Source organism: Vipera berus, assembly GCF_964194415.1.
Source record: "Vipera berus genome assembly, chromosome: 1".
NCBI classification, from domain to species: Eukaryota; Metazoa; Chordata; class Lepidosauria; order Squamata; family Viperidae; genus Vipera; species Vipera berus.
Genome location: NC_138202.1, coordinates 169,310,773 through 169,329,423, shown reverse-complemented (window position 1 = coordinate 169,329,423; position 18,651 = coordinate 169,310,773). Strand labels below are relative to the sequence as shown.

General features: G+C 40.1%; 1 protein-coding gene across 1 annotated transcript in view; it reads right to left on the bottom strand.

Moving 5' to 3' along the window:
- Positions 1 to 12,387, bottom strand: part of ANKAR (ankyrin and armadillo repeat containing) — a gene marked incomplete at its 5' end in the record, with an annotated part of 49,314 nt that extends 36,927 nt beyond the window's left edge. The window contains 5 exons of the mRNA XM_081340761.1: positions 1,442 to 1,619; positions 3,097 to 3,212; positions 3,979 to 4,142; positions 9,180 to 9,617; positions 11,790 to 12,387. Of these exons, the coding sequence (XP_081196887.1) occupies positions 1,442 to 1,619; positions 3,097 to 3,212; positions 3,979 to 4,142; positions 9,180 to 9,617; positions 11,790 to 12,387 (1,494 nt within the window). The remainder of the gene's footprint in view (positions 1 to 1,441; positions 1,620 to 3,096; positions 3,213 to 3,978; positions 4,143 to 9,179; positions 9,618 to 11,789) is intronic.
- Positions 12,388 to 18,651: the final 6,264 nt, after the last annotated feature.

Sequence of the window (18,651 nt, the reverse complement as noted above, 5' to 3'; positions counted from 1 at the left end):
GCTCTGTTGAATCAGGGTTTCAGCAAAGAGAATTATTCTATATAGCTGGAAACAAATCTACAGACCTGATATTAAAAATTGGACTAATGCAATGTGTTATCAACTGATGAAATTATTTATATTCTAAAAATAATATGGCAGTTGGAGGGAGCGATAAGGAAGGGAATTCTGGTAGATGCAGAAGGAAATTCCCCTACAGGTCTCACACACTGCCCCCTCCAGTCCTCAAGAGAAAATTATTTTCTGAATATGAAACTGGCCACTGGTAATTTCCTTTTCAAATATAAGCAGTATCTTTACTAGAAGATGTTTGCTATTACATCACAGAAAGAAAGATTTGAATTCTCCTCTAGCATATGTGCACATCTATTAATTATCTACCTCAATTCCTAAATGAAGCTAATTAGTTGTTTTTTTTTAAAAAAAAACAACCAAGCAGACAGGAGTTTAATTTCAAAGACCACTTTAACATTGTCTACTTTGGCCCTCCAGTGCATACATTGCTCAAAAGTGAAACAGTAAGAAACCAGGATGCAAATTCATCATTTGAAAATTGCAATGCGTGGATGAGTTATCACAAATAACCCAACAGAGAGTAGTCCTTTGCAAAATTGCTGTGGGCTTTTGCAAGTCTAATAGTTTTGCACCAAAATTATGAACCCTTTTTATTTATTATTATTATTATTATTATTATTATTATTATTATTATTATTATTATTATTATTATTATAAAACTTTTATTCATAAAACATGAAACTCAGTCTACTGAACACTCAAATTGACTGGCACTAATGGTTGACACAGGTTGCTGCCAGCATCCTAGGTATCAACCAGGTATCTCCTTAAAATGTACTGTAAGATGTTCCGAGTAGCACAGTTTTTTGTAGCTTTGCTGGAGTTATTGCAGGAAGCTGCAATTTCTTGATGCATTTTGCAAAGTTTTTGGACATAGTTCCCAGTGCCCCAATGACAATGGGTATCACTGTTACATGTTTCATCCATAATTGTGCAGTTTTGATGGCCAGGTCACGGTATTTTGTATTTTTTTCCTATTATTTATTACTACTACTACTACTACTACTACTACTACTACTACTATTACTATTATTATTACTATTATTATTATTATTATTATTATTATTATTATTATTATTATTATTATTATTATTATTATTATTATTATTATTATTATTATTGCTATTTTACAGCTGTTGAAGTGTAGAAGCCCTGTTCTGTATGGAGGTTAAATACAAAGTAAAGGAGCAGAAAGGGAAAGCATTAGCAGAAAGGGTACAGAACGTGTGTTTGAAGGACAGTAATAAAGATTAGTTTGTTTTGGTGATTAATACATCTGCTTAGAGATAATTGACATAGCAATAAGAATATAAATACAGGCTTTGACAGATTTGTTCACTAGAATATTCAAACCCTTAAAACATACCTTACATTTAATAGCTTTCTTATAGCCAAATCTTTTCTTGAATTGATCCATTGCTTGTGTGTCAGTTAATGGAAGCCTTTTTGGTTTAAGGGTGCTTATTATTTCATTGATAGCTCCCCACCACTGACTTTTAAAAAGCATATAAAAAGCTTCAAGCTCAATGCCAATTACGTAATATCTGTTTTTAAAAAAAGAAGCCACATTACATTAATAACCAAATATTTTAATGCATCACATATTTAACAATGCTTTTGGAAGGAACCTGCACTAGTGATAATCTTTCAACCAAGCATAATCTATATTCATCAGTCCTAAATAAAGCTATTTCTACTTGATCTCTGACAATTAAATTGGACTGAAATCTAGCAGTCTCCAATACTTGGATGGCAGTGAGGCTGGCTACAAGTTGTGTATATATTTAATTAATTCAACCCAATCACCTGACCAAACCTAATGTCCTCCAGATTTCTTAGACTACAGCTTTGTACCATTAACTTTGTAGATGTTTTAATTAATAAGTTTTAATTAAACCAAGCCATTTGGAAGCCACCTAGTTAGGGAAAGCTGATTCAGATACCTCCAGTGAAGGAGAGGTGACATACATATATTAGAATAGAATTATATTTTAATTTATCTCATCTTCCCTTCCTTAACAGACTATATGGTTCACCATCACAGAATTTTAACTTGATAAATTATAACTCTTGTTACTAAATTCAGACAGAAGAATTCAAAGTCACTCAGTAAATCTTATGGCTTATGAGAAATTTTAACTTACACCTCCTAGTCAAACTCCATAGCACGATGGCTTTGTAGAGAGACTCTATGGCAGAGGTGTCAAACTCACAACATCATGTGACATTTTGTGACGTATCATGACTTTTTCCCCATTGCCAGCAATGGGGTGGGCGTGGTTTTGGCGTGACACATCTGGCCCATGGGCCAGCAGTTTGACACCCCTGCTCTATGGGTCTGTGTGTATTTGTGTTTGAATTAATTAATTAATGAAGAGGGAAATTCTGTTTTCTATTTAACATTTCTGATTGATTGTCAGCATTTATAATAATTTCTGCATTGTTACTTACAGGTACTCCTCAAATTATAACCATAATGGAGGCTGACCATCATGGTTAAAAGTGTTAACAGTTGTAAATCGAGTCACTCACATAACCGACATGATTTTATAACCTGGTTTGCGGTGGTTGTTAAGCAAACACCACGGTCCTTAAGCATACACTGCAGTTGTTAAGCAAAGCAATGGTTGGTTATACGCTGTTTTTTTTTACTGAAAACCAGAAGTAAATGCTGGGTTTTGCCAGATCCATTGTAAAATGCAGTCTCATGATGGCAAGATGCTGCAAATGGCTGTCAATGTGGGCTGTGAGTGGCCAAAATGCGATCACATGACCACCAGGGGAGAGGCGGCCATTGGAATTTCAAAAGCAGGACCCAGATTGTTGCGGGCAATATGCTGACTCTATGAACCACTTAGAGAGGGCTGTAAAGCACTACAAAGTGGTATATAAGCCTAAGTGCTATTACTATTACTATTACTATTTTGAGTACCTGAAGGACTCAAAATGTTTCAGCTACTTTGAACTTAATCTAGTGAATTTTCTCAATGAATGGAAGAAATATTTCTGCATGCTTTTTACCTTTTGCCATCAAAATCCATTACTGGTATAGAATAATGTTCTCGGTAGGGCGCATCTGGGTCCAGCAGTTGAGTAAGATGATTTATTGCACATGTGTGCATTTCATCATAGGCAGCCTATATAACAAGAACATGCTAAATGTATCTGGTGACATTTACAAATTTGTAAATTTACCACAGATTTTCTGTTATCGTAAATATTTTACCTTTGCAACATACGTATATATGTTAAATGCTTGTTAACTATTTAGATTACCTTGCTAGGCCCCAAACATGGGACAAATCTTTATTTCCTGTTTCAGCCTAACCGAAGGCCATCGACAGGCAGTAGTCACAACAGTGACAGCTCATATTTGTGTAAATCTTTTTTGTTTTTTTTGTTAGCAATCTAAAAAAAAATTACACACACACACACATATATATACATATACATATACATATACGTATACGTATACGTATACGTATACGTATACGTATACGTATACGTATACATATACATACATACATACATACATACATACATATATATATATATATATATATATATATATATATATATATATATATGTATTACAGAAATCTGGATCTGAAAGTATTCTGTGCTGCTGCTTTTATATTAATACCCAGTGAAGCTGATTTCCAGAATTCTCAGGTTATGAAGCAGATCCTTCAAATTCAATACTACTTAACCTTACAACTGAACTCAAATAAGCTTCTGCCCACAATTGAGACAGTAATTCTCTTTCCCTTTCCCTCTCCCTCTCTCTCCTTCTCCTTCCTGCCCCCCGCCCTCCATCCATGCCCCCATCCATCTCTGTGATGGACAGAATAACTGGTGCGGTTGTTTTTGTTTTTGTTTTTTTTAAAAAAACTAGCTTGATACCTTAACCTCTTTGGAAACATCTTCAACTGAAGGCGTCCCAACATCAAATTCAATGCCACCATGGAGATGGAAATACTGATTCTGGGCATACAAAAAATGTTGGCATTTGAAATCTGTTCCAAGCATAAATGGGGGTAATTCACGTTCAGTTTTAACTTTGTCATCTATAAAAAGGAAAAACAGAGTTTGATTCAGAAAGATGACTGTCACTATTGATCAATCCGTGTTGGCAATTTTTTAAAAAAGGAATTACACTTTCCAGATAACTTCTAGAAACTACAGTTTTCAATATTTTCGTCAAATGAAGTGGACTGCTTCTTTGGCAAATTAATTATTGCTATAACAATAAAGAAAGAAAAAGCTACTGAATATATGTAAATGTGTGTTTGCATTTTTAAAGTACATTGTATTCAAATAAAACCAATAACCAAATTTTCAAATGAAAGGGGTTCTGGAACATGCCCCCCAAAAGTCAATTTGCTTGGAAAATGAATAAAAATCACATTTATGGTCCCAAACATATTTAATTTAAGTTACTCATATCCAGTGCTTTTTTTGTTAAAAAAAAAAGGGTGCTGGAACTCATACACGTCATACAACCCGCCTTGCCTACCCTACAAGGTTCCATCCAAAAATGGTGCCAGAACTCCGTTCTGGGCATTCTATGACAAAAAAAGCCCTGCTCATATCTATAAAAATAAACTTTAAAAACCCTTTTTAAATGGCTACTCAGAGAATTAATAATGAAGGACATATATTTTAGGGATAATAAATGCAAGTATTTAAAAGGAACTTGCAATATTTAAAGTTCTTTTGCAATTCACTGAGATTTGTAGGACGGGTACACAACTGAAAAAAGGCGTAACAGTAAAGAAGAATCAACTGGTCAGTTTAAGACAATCCATTAATGTTAATATTAAGAATAAACAATGAAAAGAAAAACATTTATCCACAACTGTAAAAATGTGTGTTAGCTTCTGATACAGGTTTTCATTCTACTTGTTTTTTTCACTCAGTTTTTCAATTTTTCTCCCCTAGCTGGTCAGCTTTTGTAGCTAATGAGTTTCCTCGGTGCCGTTTGGGTTGCTTTGGGGGGTTCCTAATATCTTGGGGTTCTTTTTAAAAAACCTGCCAAGCCCGCACCTTCTGTTATACACCCAAAGACCAAATGGGCTTTGTCACTTTTTCTCCTCTTTTGGCAGGTTTTTATTTGAGGCAGATGAAAAAAAGAACTTATTGGCGCCAGATCACTAAGAGAATTCAACACTATTTTATTTTTAAGCCAAATATTAAACGTTTTATAGTATCCATTTGCGGGCAACACAGTGGGACGTGAGAGGTTGCATGTACAGTAACTCATGGCTGTGATGGCTTATAGCAATCCTGCAAACTTTACCACTGATAGTGCCTGTCGAAAGTGGTATGCCCTTCAAGTCACTCTCTTGGGTTTTCCAGACCAAATAAAGAGCACAACACTTTTGACAAGCAATACAAATGGTGACATTTGTAGGACTGCTATAAGCCATTATGTCTCAGCCCAGCCCTTCAGCCTGTAAAAAGAGGTATGAGAATTAATTATATGATTCTTATATAATACCTGTTCAGTCTACCAGTGATGAAAAATAGGACAAGGCCTCCGGATCACAGTCTAGAGACAGAGCCCCCAAACCAAGGAGGAACCCAGATGACTTTTCAGAGACTTGCTTGTAAAAGCAACACCATCCAATAGATACAGGATCAACGACTGTGTTGTACGCTGAGTTCTGACAGGACTAGGGTTATTTTTTTCCCCCTACAGCCTCATTTCTTGTCTTCAGGCAGATGAAAAATCTAACCAGTTTCTGGGATGTGTGAGGAAGGCAAAACTGTTTAAAATGTAGTGATAAAGGAAATTCCAGTGTTATAGCTGTTATGCCTTTCTCCATTTCGGCACTTACTGTTTCTGAGGCCTCCTCAATAGTTTTTCTTTCTTTCTTTCTTTCCTTTTTTTTTAAAAAAAACACAGCCCTGTTCACCATATGGCAACTGGCCTATCTAGAGTCTAGACCACAGGTCTGCAACCCGCGGCTCCGGAGCCGCATGCGGCTCTTTCAGCCGTCTCCTGCGGCTCCCAGTCCTCTGCCATGTGCAGTCGAAAAAAAAAAAAGTGGGACTAAAAAAAAAAGTGGGACTAAAAAAGTTCAATCAATCAATTCAAATATGCAGGGTAGGTGCATATCTCGCCTAGGCTCCACTCTTCAGTCAAACCCTGTTCTGCGCATGCGCGTATGTACGTGCATGTGCACACATTTTTTGTGGCTCCCAGTTTTTCCTTTTGTGAGGGAACCGGTTCTGAGTGGTTCTTTTACTGTTTCAGGTTGCTGACCCCTGGTCTAGACAGAGAATAGACCAGACTCTAGTCACAAAGATGCTTCTTTCCAAAAGGCAACTGGGCTTTCTTGCTTTTTTTGCTTTTTTCTTTCTCTGAAAATGTTTCACTTCTTATCCAAGAAGCTTCAGTTAGAACTGAAGTGGGTGTTTGGAACCAATTAAATGGTACCGCCCCAGATGCTTAATGGATCCCCAGAGGTTCCAGGCAGCGCTGGGGTCCCCACCTGCCTCCCTTGCTCACAGCTCGGCAGATGCCTTAGTGGAAGCCTGGGAAAGGACGGCCACTGAGGCTCTTGACCGAGTTGTACCCCTGCGGCCCCTGACCCGGTGCAGATCCCGTCGAGCTCCATGGTTCTCTGTGGAGCTCCGGGAGATGAAGCGTCGGAGACGGGGCCTAGAGAGCGGTTGGAGGTCCAGCCGATCCGAATCCGACCGATTGCGACTAAGAGCCTACATTAGGTCTTATCTCGCTGCGATAAGGGAGGCGAGGTCTAACCACTTCGCCACCCTTATCGCGTCCGCAGATAATCGCCCGGCCGCCCTGTTTAGGGTGACTCGCTCCCTCTTAAATCAGGAGGTGAGGGAGGATCCCTTGCAGGGTCGTGCCGAGGAGTTTAACCAACATCTGTCGGACAAAATCGCTCGGATTCGGACCGGTCTGGACTCTGACTGGGCAGAGTCTGACGAGCAGGACACGGGCAGTCTTGTCGATATCACCTGGGAGGAGTTTGATTCTGTGACTCCGGAGGAAGTGGACAGGATCATGGGGAGGCTGAGCACCACCACATGTTTATTGGACCCGTGCCCTTCCTGGCTGGTCTATGCAGCCCGGGAGAGGACACGCAGCTGGTTCCAGGCAGTTATATCGGCTTCTCTGAGTGAGGGTAGCTTCCCCGCCGTCTTGAAAGAGGCGGTGGTGAGGCCTCTCCTCAAGAAGCCTGCCTTGGACCCAGCTGTATTAAACAACTTTCGTCCTGTCTCCAACCTTCGCTTTCTTGCGAAGGTTGTTGAGAGTGTGGTGGCGCATCAGCTCCCTCTGGTCCTGGATGAAGCGGATTATCTAGACCCGTACCAATCGGGTTTCAGGCCCGGGCACAGCACGGAGACGGCATTGGTCGTGCTGGTGAATGATCTCTGGAGGGCTCGGGACAGGGGATATTCCTCTGTTCTAGTCCTATTAGACCTCTCGGCGGCTTTCGATACCATCGACCATGGTATCTTGCTGCGGCGTCTCAGGGGACTGGGAGTGGGAGGCACAGTTTTACAGTGGTTCTCCTCCTATCTCCAGGGACGTTCGCAGTCGGTGTTGGCAGGAGGGCAGAGGTCGACCGCGAGGTCTCTCATTTGTGGAGTTCCTCAGGGGTCGGTCCTCTCGCCTCTCCTGTTCAACATCTACATGAAACCGCTGGGTGAGATCATTCGTGGCTTTGGAGTTGGGTATCATCAGTATGCTGATGATACCCAACTTTTCCTTTCGACCCCAAACCACCCCAGTGATGCCCTCAACGTGATGTCCCGGTGCCTGGAGGCGGTTCGGGTCTGGATGGGGAGGAACAGACTTCAACTCAACCCCGACAAGACTGAGTGGCTTTGCATACCTTCATCCCGGGTTTATTCGGATATTCCACCTCTGGTTATGGGGGGTGAACTATTACCCCCCGTAGATAGGGCTCGCAACTTGGGAGTCCTCCTAGATTCACGGCTCACCTTGGAAGACCATGTAGGAGCTGTGACTAGGGGGGCCTTCACCCAGGTTCGCCTGGTGCGCCAGTTGCGGCCCTATCTTAGCCGGGATGATTTGTGCACGGTCACTCATGCGCTCGTGTCCTCTCGTCTGGACTACTGCAACGCTCTCTACATGGGGCTGCCCTTGAGGACCACCCGGAAGCTCCAACTGGTACAGAATGCAGCCGCGAGAGTTGTATTGGGAGTCTCCCGATACTCCCACGTTACACCGCTGCTCCGTGAGCTGCATTGGTTGCCAGTTGTCTTCCGGGTGAGATTCAAGGTACTGGTAACGGTGTTCAAAGCCCTCCATGGCATGGGGCCGGAGTACCTTAGGGAACATCTGCTGCCGGCATCAAGCTCCCTGCGTCCTGTGCGTTCCCACAGAGAGGGCCTCCTCAGGGTGCCACCGATCAGAGAATGTCGATTGGTGGCCCCCAGGGGGAGATCCTTCTCTGTGGGCGCTCCGGAGCTGTGGAATCAGCTACCGGTAGAGCTCCGGATGGCGCCCGATCTTCGCTCCTTTCGTCGCGATCTCAAGACGTTTCTGTTTGTACAAGCCGGCCTAGCCTGATGGGGATTGGTGGGGTTTTCTATTGTCTCAATTTTTAACTTGGTGTTTTAGAATTCTATGTCAACTGTTTTAACATGGGCAATTATTTAATCTCTTTTTAACGTTTGTATTCAGTATTTTATTCTGCCCTGTAAACCGCCCTGAGTCCTCAGGGAGAAGGGCGGTATATAAATATTATTAAATTAAATTAAATTAAATTAAGAAGCTTCTTGGATGAGAGGCAAAATGTTTTCAAAAAAACACCACCACCAAGTTTGTTGTCTTTTGGAGAGAAAAAAAAGCACTTTTGAGACAACCATGATCTGGATGGTTGAGAAGCTCCATAGATTAGACTCTAGTCTACTCAAACCTACTTTTGTGGGATGAACAATTGTGTGCTTGTCATTTGCAATGGTAACAGTACTGCCCAGTTTTTTCAGCTCAGTGGTACCAGTTTCAGTGGCTTACTTTGTCTGACTAAGAAATATTTTATTTCATTGTCTGACTAACGAAACTAAAGAAATCTCTTTCAACAAACACAGCATACGCTTACCTGAATAGGGCTGAAGAAGCCGGCTTAAATTTGGAACTTTATTTTTTCTCTTTAAATTAATGAGAAATGGGATGAGAAAGCTTATCAGCTTCAAGTATGCTATGTTCTTTTGAATGTCTTCTTTTTTTTCTAGATGCTTTTTCACAACTTTGAGCTGAAGGGCGAGCCTCTGCTGTAGTCTCTGGTATGAAAAAGCATCGAGGTGGTCCTCAGTCATTCTAATTGCATTGGTGAGGTTGTACGCTGCATCAAACAGGAACACATCCTCATACTGTTGAACCTTTGTAGCGGCAAACGTCAGCTTAAGTATTATATGGTCCGCAAACTGCATAAAGAACATTTTTTCTTCTATGCTGTTAGGATTGTAAGTTGGATCTTCATTCATGTTTTCATCATAGATTCCTTGGAACTCTGGTTCTTTTGTAATGTCTATTAGACCTATACCATATACATGTACATATAAGTTCTATAAATATATTAAAGATAAGCATATTAAAATATAGATATATCCTACAGGCTGGAAACACGTGGAAGAGGCCTTCGTCCTATAGTGGATAGACAATGGCTAAAATAAAAAGTCAGTTATATTCATTAATATCCAGCCTTAATCAGAAATGAGATTTATTGAAATTAGAGGCAGTTGTATTAGCTACACCTCACTAATCTCCACAATTTCAGAATGTCTTCTCTGTGGATGATGTGCTTTGAATCCAACTCATAAATGTCAAGAGTATTTTTTTGAACTCAAGAGGACCACATTTCTTGTTAAAGATAATCCTTTTTTGCCAAGCATTCTAATGCTTGATTAAAAAATAATAATAATCAGAAAATTAAATTTACAGAACTATCCAATTACTATATACAAAATATTTTGCCCATAAATCTCTAACTATACAAAGCCTTGCCAGCAATTATCTGGAACTGAATGGAAATAAGGCTAGAAACATGTTTCTGTGCTCTGCTTTCTTCCTATCAGAGTTTTGTTTGCTTGCTTAACTATTTCCTCTGGAAACTAGCATAAATTTTCCTCACATTTGGGAATACCAGAAAAACCAAAATAACACCATGTTGAAAGAAGGACCCAGAGAGAGAATGGCATCTATGCACAGGAACAACCAGGCAGAACCAGTTAAAACCAGTCATGTTTAGATGATATAAAAATAAAATAAAATAATAAAATATAAAATAAGGGAACTAAAGTAACCCCAAGACACTTTATAATACTTAAGCCAGGAACAGCACAACAGTGGCGTAGGTTGGCCCAAGATGTAACAGAGGGCCGTACAAGGACTTGGCAGGAAACCCCATCTGTGCATGCAACCCTCTGTCAAACATCTTGTGTTCTCCAACATTCCTTGTGTTACCTGCATTGTACTGTAGTGAGGCTTGGTGAGTCTGAATGTGTAAGTGTGTAATGCTTAAGCAACTGTATTCGATACAGTCAAGAGATTAATAGGGGCTCTTTTTTGCCTTATATTTCCCTAACTCCTCCATTACTGCCTACATCCTGAAGTACCAATCAGTAAGAAGAGTACAGTATTTGGTGATCTGGGGCATGGGGGAAATAACAGATTGAGGACTTTATAGATTATTGCTATGAAGATGGCCTTGGGGCAGCCTTTCATTACTGACATAACTTTTAGTGACATTTGAGGGTGTTAAGGAAGGTTATCATTAAGGGATATGCCGGGGAACAGTGAATAGTAATGGATTAAAGTGTAGAACTTAGAAAGTGAGTTGCCGCTTTGGAGTATGGCAGTGAGTTGCTGAGCTGGGAAGAAAGAAGTTGGCATCTTGCAGTGGCAGTGGCCAAGGAGCCTTTCAGTGAGGTGAGAAAAAGCGAACAGGACCTGGCAGAGAAGTGCTGGGAGGGCAGGATTACGTTTGAAGAAAAGAACTATGCTGAATGGAGATAAAGTACCTACTGTAAAGGACTGCAAAAAGAAGTAAATGGTCTTGAGGAGAGAAACTCTGATAGCCCAAACATGAACTTCCTGTAAAGGAGTCTGAGAGATGGTGCTCATCAGATGAGGTAACAGGAACAAACAGTGGAGTAGAAAGGGATACAAGGGAGTGTAGAGTTCTGGGAAGCATCACTGCTGGAGTCGCACAATAGTGTGCTGCTTTTCCAGAAGCAGAGCTCATCTATCAGGCTGGGAAGGGTCAGTAATGGATGAGTCTAGGCAATGGAGGTCTGGTCTGACTGCCACCACAAATCCTGCTGGCAGGGGCTTGTGACTGCAAAGGACATTGAACAATTGCCCGGGACTAAGTACTCAACCTTTTGGTTGGTTTGGGGCATTCAGGGATTTGGTTAAGCCTGGCTATTTGGGGAAGAGATGGGGAGTGACATTGGGTGGCACCTCTGGAGTGGTAGAACCAGGATAAGAATCTCTTCAATGACTGCTCTGGGTTCTATATGTGTTTCACTTAGATGTACATTTCCAAGCAGCCATGAGTGATGCAAGCTTCATGATATGTATTCACAACATGCATATTTCAGATATGTACAGTTATTTTATGTGATACCGCTTCATCCTGATCATTACTTCCTATTTACATTGAACGACATTTCATGCAGTGGTCAAAAACACGTGAACACAAACTTACCAGCTTGACAGAACTCTGTAGCAGGCGTTTTTAATGTTTGGGGAACCCCGTCTTGATCAATATCCATGCTAGAGCGCCAGAGTTCGGAGAATCGTACCCTTTTTTCCTTGGGCATGTATACTCCATGCCATAGGGCTTTCAACATATAGTCAACAGCGATTAATATTTGTCCTATTCTTGTGTCAAAATACCCCGGAGGGAGTGAACAGGAAGTACTCTGATCATAATTGGCATCTAGACTGATAGAAGGGATTTGGTTCAGACAATAAATGCCCACAGCCAACTCCCTGATCATTTGATGAATTTCCCGACAGTCCAAATCTAAGCCTGGCTCCACTGGCATAAGTACAATAGCTATGGAAGTATTGATGCTTTTCATCTGACTCAGAAGTCCACTGGGAAGTTCTAATGGATGACGCATGTCGTCTTTGGATGCCAACCAGCTGCAGAATGACGTGGTAAGTAATTCCTGAAGCTCACTTCGCTCGTACTTCTCAAAGAAGGCCGTAGCATTCCTCTGTGCTGCCAGGTGTGCTAAGTAGGCTGCTTCATCTGCTTGCTCATTTCTAAGGGCTTGCTTCTTAATTGGTCTCAACATCCTTCAAAATTTTCCGTTCTGCTGCTTTGAAATGTAAATTAAGTTAAAAGTTAAAATTAAGCAATGTAAGATTTGCTGGGAGAAAAATATATGAAGGGTCCTTGCCGCTCTCTGAACTTGGTTGTTTTCCTGCAGACATTTCATTATCAAACTAGATAACATCATCAGTGTTAGTAGGGAGTGGGATTTGCTCTCATTTTATATTCTGGTGGCTTACCTTATCAGTGGAGTGGGTGATGTCCAGGTAGTCTTCCACTTATAACCATTTGTTTAGTGACTGTTCAAAGTTACAACGGCATTGAAAAAAATGATTTCTGACCCATTTGCACACTTAGGACCATTGCAACATCCTCATAGTCATGTGATCAAATTGCATAGGTATAGTATAGGTGGTACCTTGCTCAATAGTAGTAACTGTGAGAGGGTTCTCGGAGTCTTAGTAGACAATCACTTCAATATGAGCCAGCAGTGTGCTGCAGCTGCCAAAAAAGCCAACACAGTGCTAGGCTGCATTAACAGAGGGATAGAATCAAGATCAAGTGAAGTACTAATACAACTTTACAATGCTTTGGTAAGGCCACACCTGGAATACTGCATCCAGTTTTGGTCACCACAATGTAAAAAAGATGTTGAGACTCTAGAAAGGGTACAGAGAAGAGCAACCAAGATGATTAGGGGGCTGGAGGCTAAAACATATAGGGAACGGTTGCTGGAATTGGGTATGTGTAGTTTAATGAAGAGAAGGGTGAGGGGTGACATGATAGCAGTGTTCCAATATCTCAGGGGCCACCACAAAGAAGAGGGAGTCAAGCTATTCTCCAAAGCACCTGAAAGCAGGACAAGAAGCAACGGATGGAAACTAGTCAAGGAGAGAAGCAACCTAGAACTAAGGAGAAACTTCCTGACAGAACAATTAACCAGTGGAAGAACCTGCCTCCAGAGGTGGTGAATGCTCCAACACTGGAGGTTTTTAAGAAGAGACTGGACAGCCATTTGCCTGAAATGGTATAGGGTTTCCTGCCTGAGCAGGGGGTTGGACTAGATGACCTCCAAGGTCCCTTCCAACTTTATATTATTATTATTATTATTATTATTATTATTATTATTATTATTATTATTATTATTATTATTATTATTATTATTTTCAGGTGCTTGGCAATTGGCATGTATTTATCATAGTTGCACTGTCCCGGGGTCATGTGATCATCATTTGTAACCTTCCCAGCCAGCCTCCAACCAGCAAAGTCAATAGGGGAAGCCGAATTTGTTTAACGACCACGATTCACTTTAACAACTGCTGTGATTTGCTTAACAACAGTGGCAAGAAGGTTGTAAAATAGGGTAAATCTCACTTACCAACTGTCTTGCTTAGTAATGGAAATTTTGGGCATAATTGTGCTCATAAGGTGAGGACTACCTTACATAAAAATATATTTTTGTAAAGAAGAGGAAATAGTGAAGTGAAAACTTCACAGTAAAAACCTTACACCATGGTGATGTCATACAAGCTATATAGTGTATTACACACATTTCAGGTTCCTCATAATTTGGCAACTCCAGATGTTTTGGGTTACAATTCTAATAATGCTTATCCTGTCTGGAACAGATGGATATTGTAGTCCAAGATATTTAAGTTGGAGAAGGTTGGGTTAGGTCCTAATTCTCTGCTTGCTCAAAGTTAATTATGGAAGTCCCACTTTAAATGATTATTAAATAGTATAATTATGCTTTATTACTTTTAAATTGCTAGGGTAAATTATTGCATCAGTGCATCACACACCTAGAATTATTGTTCATCTGCTTCACTGCTCACAGTAAAATATATTTAAATTATGTATTATATCAGTGAATGCCGATAAAGATGATGTCTGTACATTAGATTATTACTAATGCTGTTATATTACTGTTACAATGCTGTTAGTTAATAAGGTTAATATGAGATGTATAGTTGAGACTCAATTCTTTATTTTTAAAGTTGACAAGCTCATGCAATAGCTATATTATTATATAGAAGTATCCGCAGGGGAATAAAAAAAAAAGGCAAGATGACAACAACAATCATGTGATCAAAGCTACACACATAAAAAGAGAGATGGGGCTTCAGTGATGTTGTTGTAGTAGCCATCTGAACATTTATACTCCCTCTGTGGATGTCCCTTACGTTGTGCCTGAATTATATATGAATGAAAGGAATTAAAGTATGGCTATCAACCCTGGTTCCAAAGGTATTTCAATATGTATCAAAATCAACAACAAGCAGAATTTCTACAAACTGCCTTATTTTACATAGGGAAATTGGGACATTAGAAATTGTTCTTTATGCCCTTTCCCTCTTATTTTACAAGATTTTTTAATACTTTACTGTACTGAGATGTGAATCAGGTTCTGTCCTTTTTTAATTTATAGTTTATTAATGTATTTTTAGATTATTTGAATTAGTGACTAGTGTGGACATATTTTAATATGAACAGGAGCAAAAACCTTAACACTTTACCTGTAATACTAAAGTTGAATATCTGAAGTAGAATGGAAATGATTTGAATAAAACCCATCTATAACAATACGAATAGAACCATTTTTTTTTGTTTGGTTAGTGGGAGATAAACAGTAATATAGCCATTAAAATCAATGAAATTTTAGTACACTTTAATTATTTTTCTACCATTTTGTGACCAAATAATATTCCAGGGAAGTGAAACTATACGGATATTTATTAATGGTGTGAGAAGCAGCCTACAGCTTTCTTGTTTTTTGTGACTTTTGGAATCTCTTGATTGTTCCGCAAAAATTAACAATACATTGATTTAGATTTAATTTTGCATTTGAAAAAAAAGAGAAAGCAACAGTGAATGTTTAGGAAAGCCACACGCCACATCACTTATAGTCAACATTGTATGAGATTCAATACACTTCAAGATGACTGAGGCACAAATAGGGTGTGACTGCAGATGAAGTGATTACCCCCATCACAAGAAACAACTATGAGTTGTTTTATATCAGGGGTCTTCAAACTTGGCCACTTTACAACTTGTGGCTGAGGAATTCTGGGAGTTGAAGTCCACATGTTATAAAAGGGCCAAGTTTGAAGACCTCTGTTTTAAATCAAGAACGAACTTGGAAACAGTCTGAGAGAAGAAATGGAGCATCTTTTATCTCCTCAACATCATCAGAATTGATTAGAATCCTCAGGGATCTAGAAGGGCTGTCCAAAAAGACTGGAGACAGATGGAATTTTTTTTAAGGAAAACAATTATTTTTGAAAGGATATGGCTTTTTTTCTTTGTCTGTTTAAAGTCAGATTATGTTATCCCTGGTAATTGTACAAGCTCATTCCTTATCTGTTTTATGCATATTACAAGCTCTTCATTAGAAGACTAGCATCATCTTGTAATCTGAATCTTTTATTTTCCTTTGTATTTTTTTAATGGAAGCTCCTGATAAATCAGTACCTGAGATTTGAATATCTTTTATGAGACTGGCTGACCTTCCAAAAAGGAAAGAGGGGAAGATGCGGTTGATTTTCCTTGCCTCATCTCCATAAGGCCAGGAGGTAGTGTTAAGAATTTATTTCATTTCTTTCTGATTCTTTTTTTTTCTTTTAATTTTTTCAGAAAGCAATCCAGTTAACAATAGCAGGGATATTTCTAAACACAGTTTGCAGTGCAATCAGTCAAAAGATGTGTGACTGCTTTATTTATCTCTTCTTCACTTATATAAGAAAAACAAGTAGTAGTACTGAGTTTTACAGTAGAAAACTACAGAGCCAGTTTGGTATGGAGGTTTAGGAACCAAGCCACAAAGCAGGACACAGTGAGTTTAAGTCCCGTTTTAGCCAGGAATGATAGCTAGGTGACAATATGTCACATGAGCAACAATTTGAACTTAGTAAAATCAATGCAGGGCAAAAAAAGTGTAAAAGCATAGAAGATAAAAAGTTGAGGGGCTTTCCTAAACACGGAATGAAAAGTTTTGAGTGCAGATAACAAATTCTGATTTTCTAGCCACCTGCAGCTTAGATGTAGGAGACAAAGCAGTGCCTCTTCAAAAAATTGTTATCATCGAACTGGCCCTCGTATAAGAGGAGAAAGCTCTTTAGGTATTCCAGAAAGATGTCACTGGGTGTACACATTGCGCCAAGCAGTAGCCTGCATGGTTTTGACAGAACATAATGCACGGATATAACCGATTATAGTTTAATAAAACAGATGGCTTGAGGTGTGAATCTGGCCAGGAAATGAACCAGGAGGACTGAGTAGCGATATACATGCTGTAGAGGTCATGTGTACCCCTACCATTGTTGAGCTAACAGTCATCCCTTCAGCCCTTGGTCTGATGGAAAATCGCCAAATGCTTCTAGGTAGCATTCTTATTTCAGCCTGAGGGAAGGGAGGAGAATGAAAAGAGAAACACGTACTTTTTTCGTGCTCTTTAAGCATCCTGACTGAAAAGAGAAGGCAGAAAAAGGACTTCCGGTGGCGACGCGACGTCGAAAGACAGCTGTTTTCGGGCTGCCCGCTCCGCAGCTGTGTTTTTCCATCGTAAACAGCGCCGATCAGCTGTTTAGATGGATTTGAAGCCCCCTCCTCGGGAGAAGAGGAGGGGGTGAGGCCCCAGGTAGGGGTTGAGCTCTCCGGGGCTGCCTGAGCTGAGAGCTTGGGCGGCTGAAGGATGAGCCCCCCCGAAGCCTGGGTTGCTCCGAGCTGCGCAGCGCCTCTGCTCTGGGATTCTTGGAGCAGAGCCAGGCGTTAGCAACCACCCCTGCCAAAAGGAAATACTTTTGATTATCAAGATGCAGGCAGAGCGGTACAGGAGGTCAAGGTGAAGTGGACTCTTTATTTTTACTCTCTAGCTCAATGGATTTTATAGCTTTAAAGTGAAACTGCGTAATAAGTGAAAGTGGGGGAAGATGGCGGCTAAAACTTCTAAAGCTCTTCGGAATGCGGGGTCTTCCCTGGTGCAAGAGACCTCACTGCAAGCTTTGCTTCCTCCTGCATCTCCCCCGGTATTGACGCTTAAGGATTTACAAGATGCTCTTGGAAAGCATGCACAACTGATGTCTGATATGATGGATGAAAAGTTGAAAAAGCTGGAGGAGAAATTGGAGGAGAAAATGGAGAAATTGGAGAAGAAGATGGAAGAGAAGCTGAGAGCAATGAGGGTGGACATCTTGTCTACGGTTGAATCCGTAGCTGAATGTGTGCTACAGCTGGATATAAAAGTGGAGGATCTCAGTCAAAAGAACTCTATATTAGAAGCAAAGGTATTAGAAAATGAAAATATAAGGGATAAAGTGGACGAAGAATTGAGCCTTGTTCAGTATAATCAGATGCAGTATGCTATTAGAATTATGGGTTTAAAGGAGAATGGTAAAGAAGATTTAAAGCAGCTGATTTCTGAGGCTCTGGAAGGGGTACTGGGCCAGTCAGCATCTGAAATTGAGGGAAATATGGACAAAGTTTTTCGTGTAAATTCATGGATTGCAAGACAGAGGAAGTTACCCAGAGATGTGGTGGTCTATTTTACAAAGAGAGTAATTAGAGATGAAGTCATTCAAGCTGCTTATGATACTAATTTGGTAGTGGCTGAGCAAGAAGTTTTGGTTTTAAAAGAGATCCCTCCGAAGATCCTAAGGAGAAGGAAAGATTTTGCATTTCTAGTACAGGAACTTAAGAAACGTGATATTAAGTTCAGATGGGAGATTCCAGTTGGGTTGGTGGCGACGTACGAAGGTAAAAGACATCGTTTGGTTACTGTGGCTCAGGCACGTGATTTTTATAGTAATGTGTTAAAAGCAACCCCCCTATCATTTTTGGAAGCTGCAAAAGGATACGGTGTGGGAAAGTTTCAAGATGTTGCAGATAGACAGACAGAGGACAATGGTGTCGGAGGGGATCAAGCTACAGTTTCATCGGTTGCTGCAGGAGGCCAGAAGATGACTCGCGCCGCCCTAAGAAGAGCGAGACGAGAGCGAGAGCAAGACCAGCAGAAAGTTATGGAATCTTCAAAGTGTGCTTACAATGAAGATGTAGGAGGAGAGCGGTCTAAAGAAGTTTTGGGGGTCATGACAGAGGTGCTCCAAAAGTTTTGGGGCGTTAAGATTGCTGATTAAATTTTTAGATTAGAATGTCAATGGAGTAAAATTATTATAGAGGAGAAAGAAAGTTTTTTTTTCTTTTTTTTAATATTTTACACAATTTAAGATTGATGTTATTTGCTTGCTAGAAAAGTATATTAGGGTTATGGACTTAAAGTATGTATTGAACT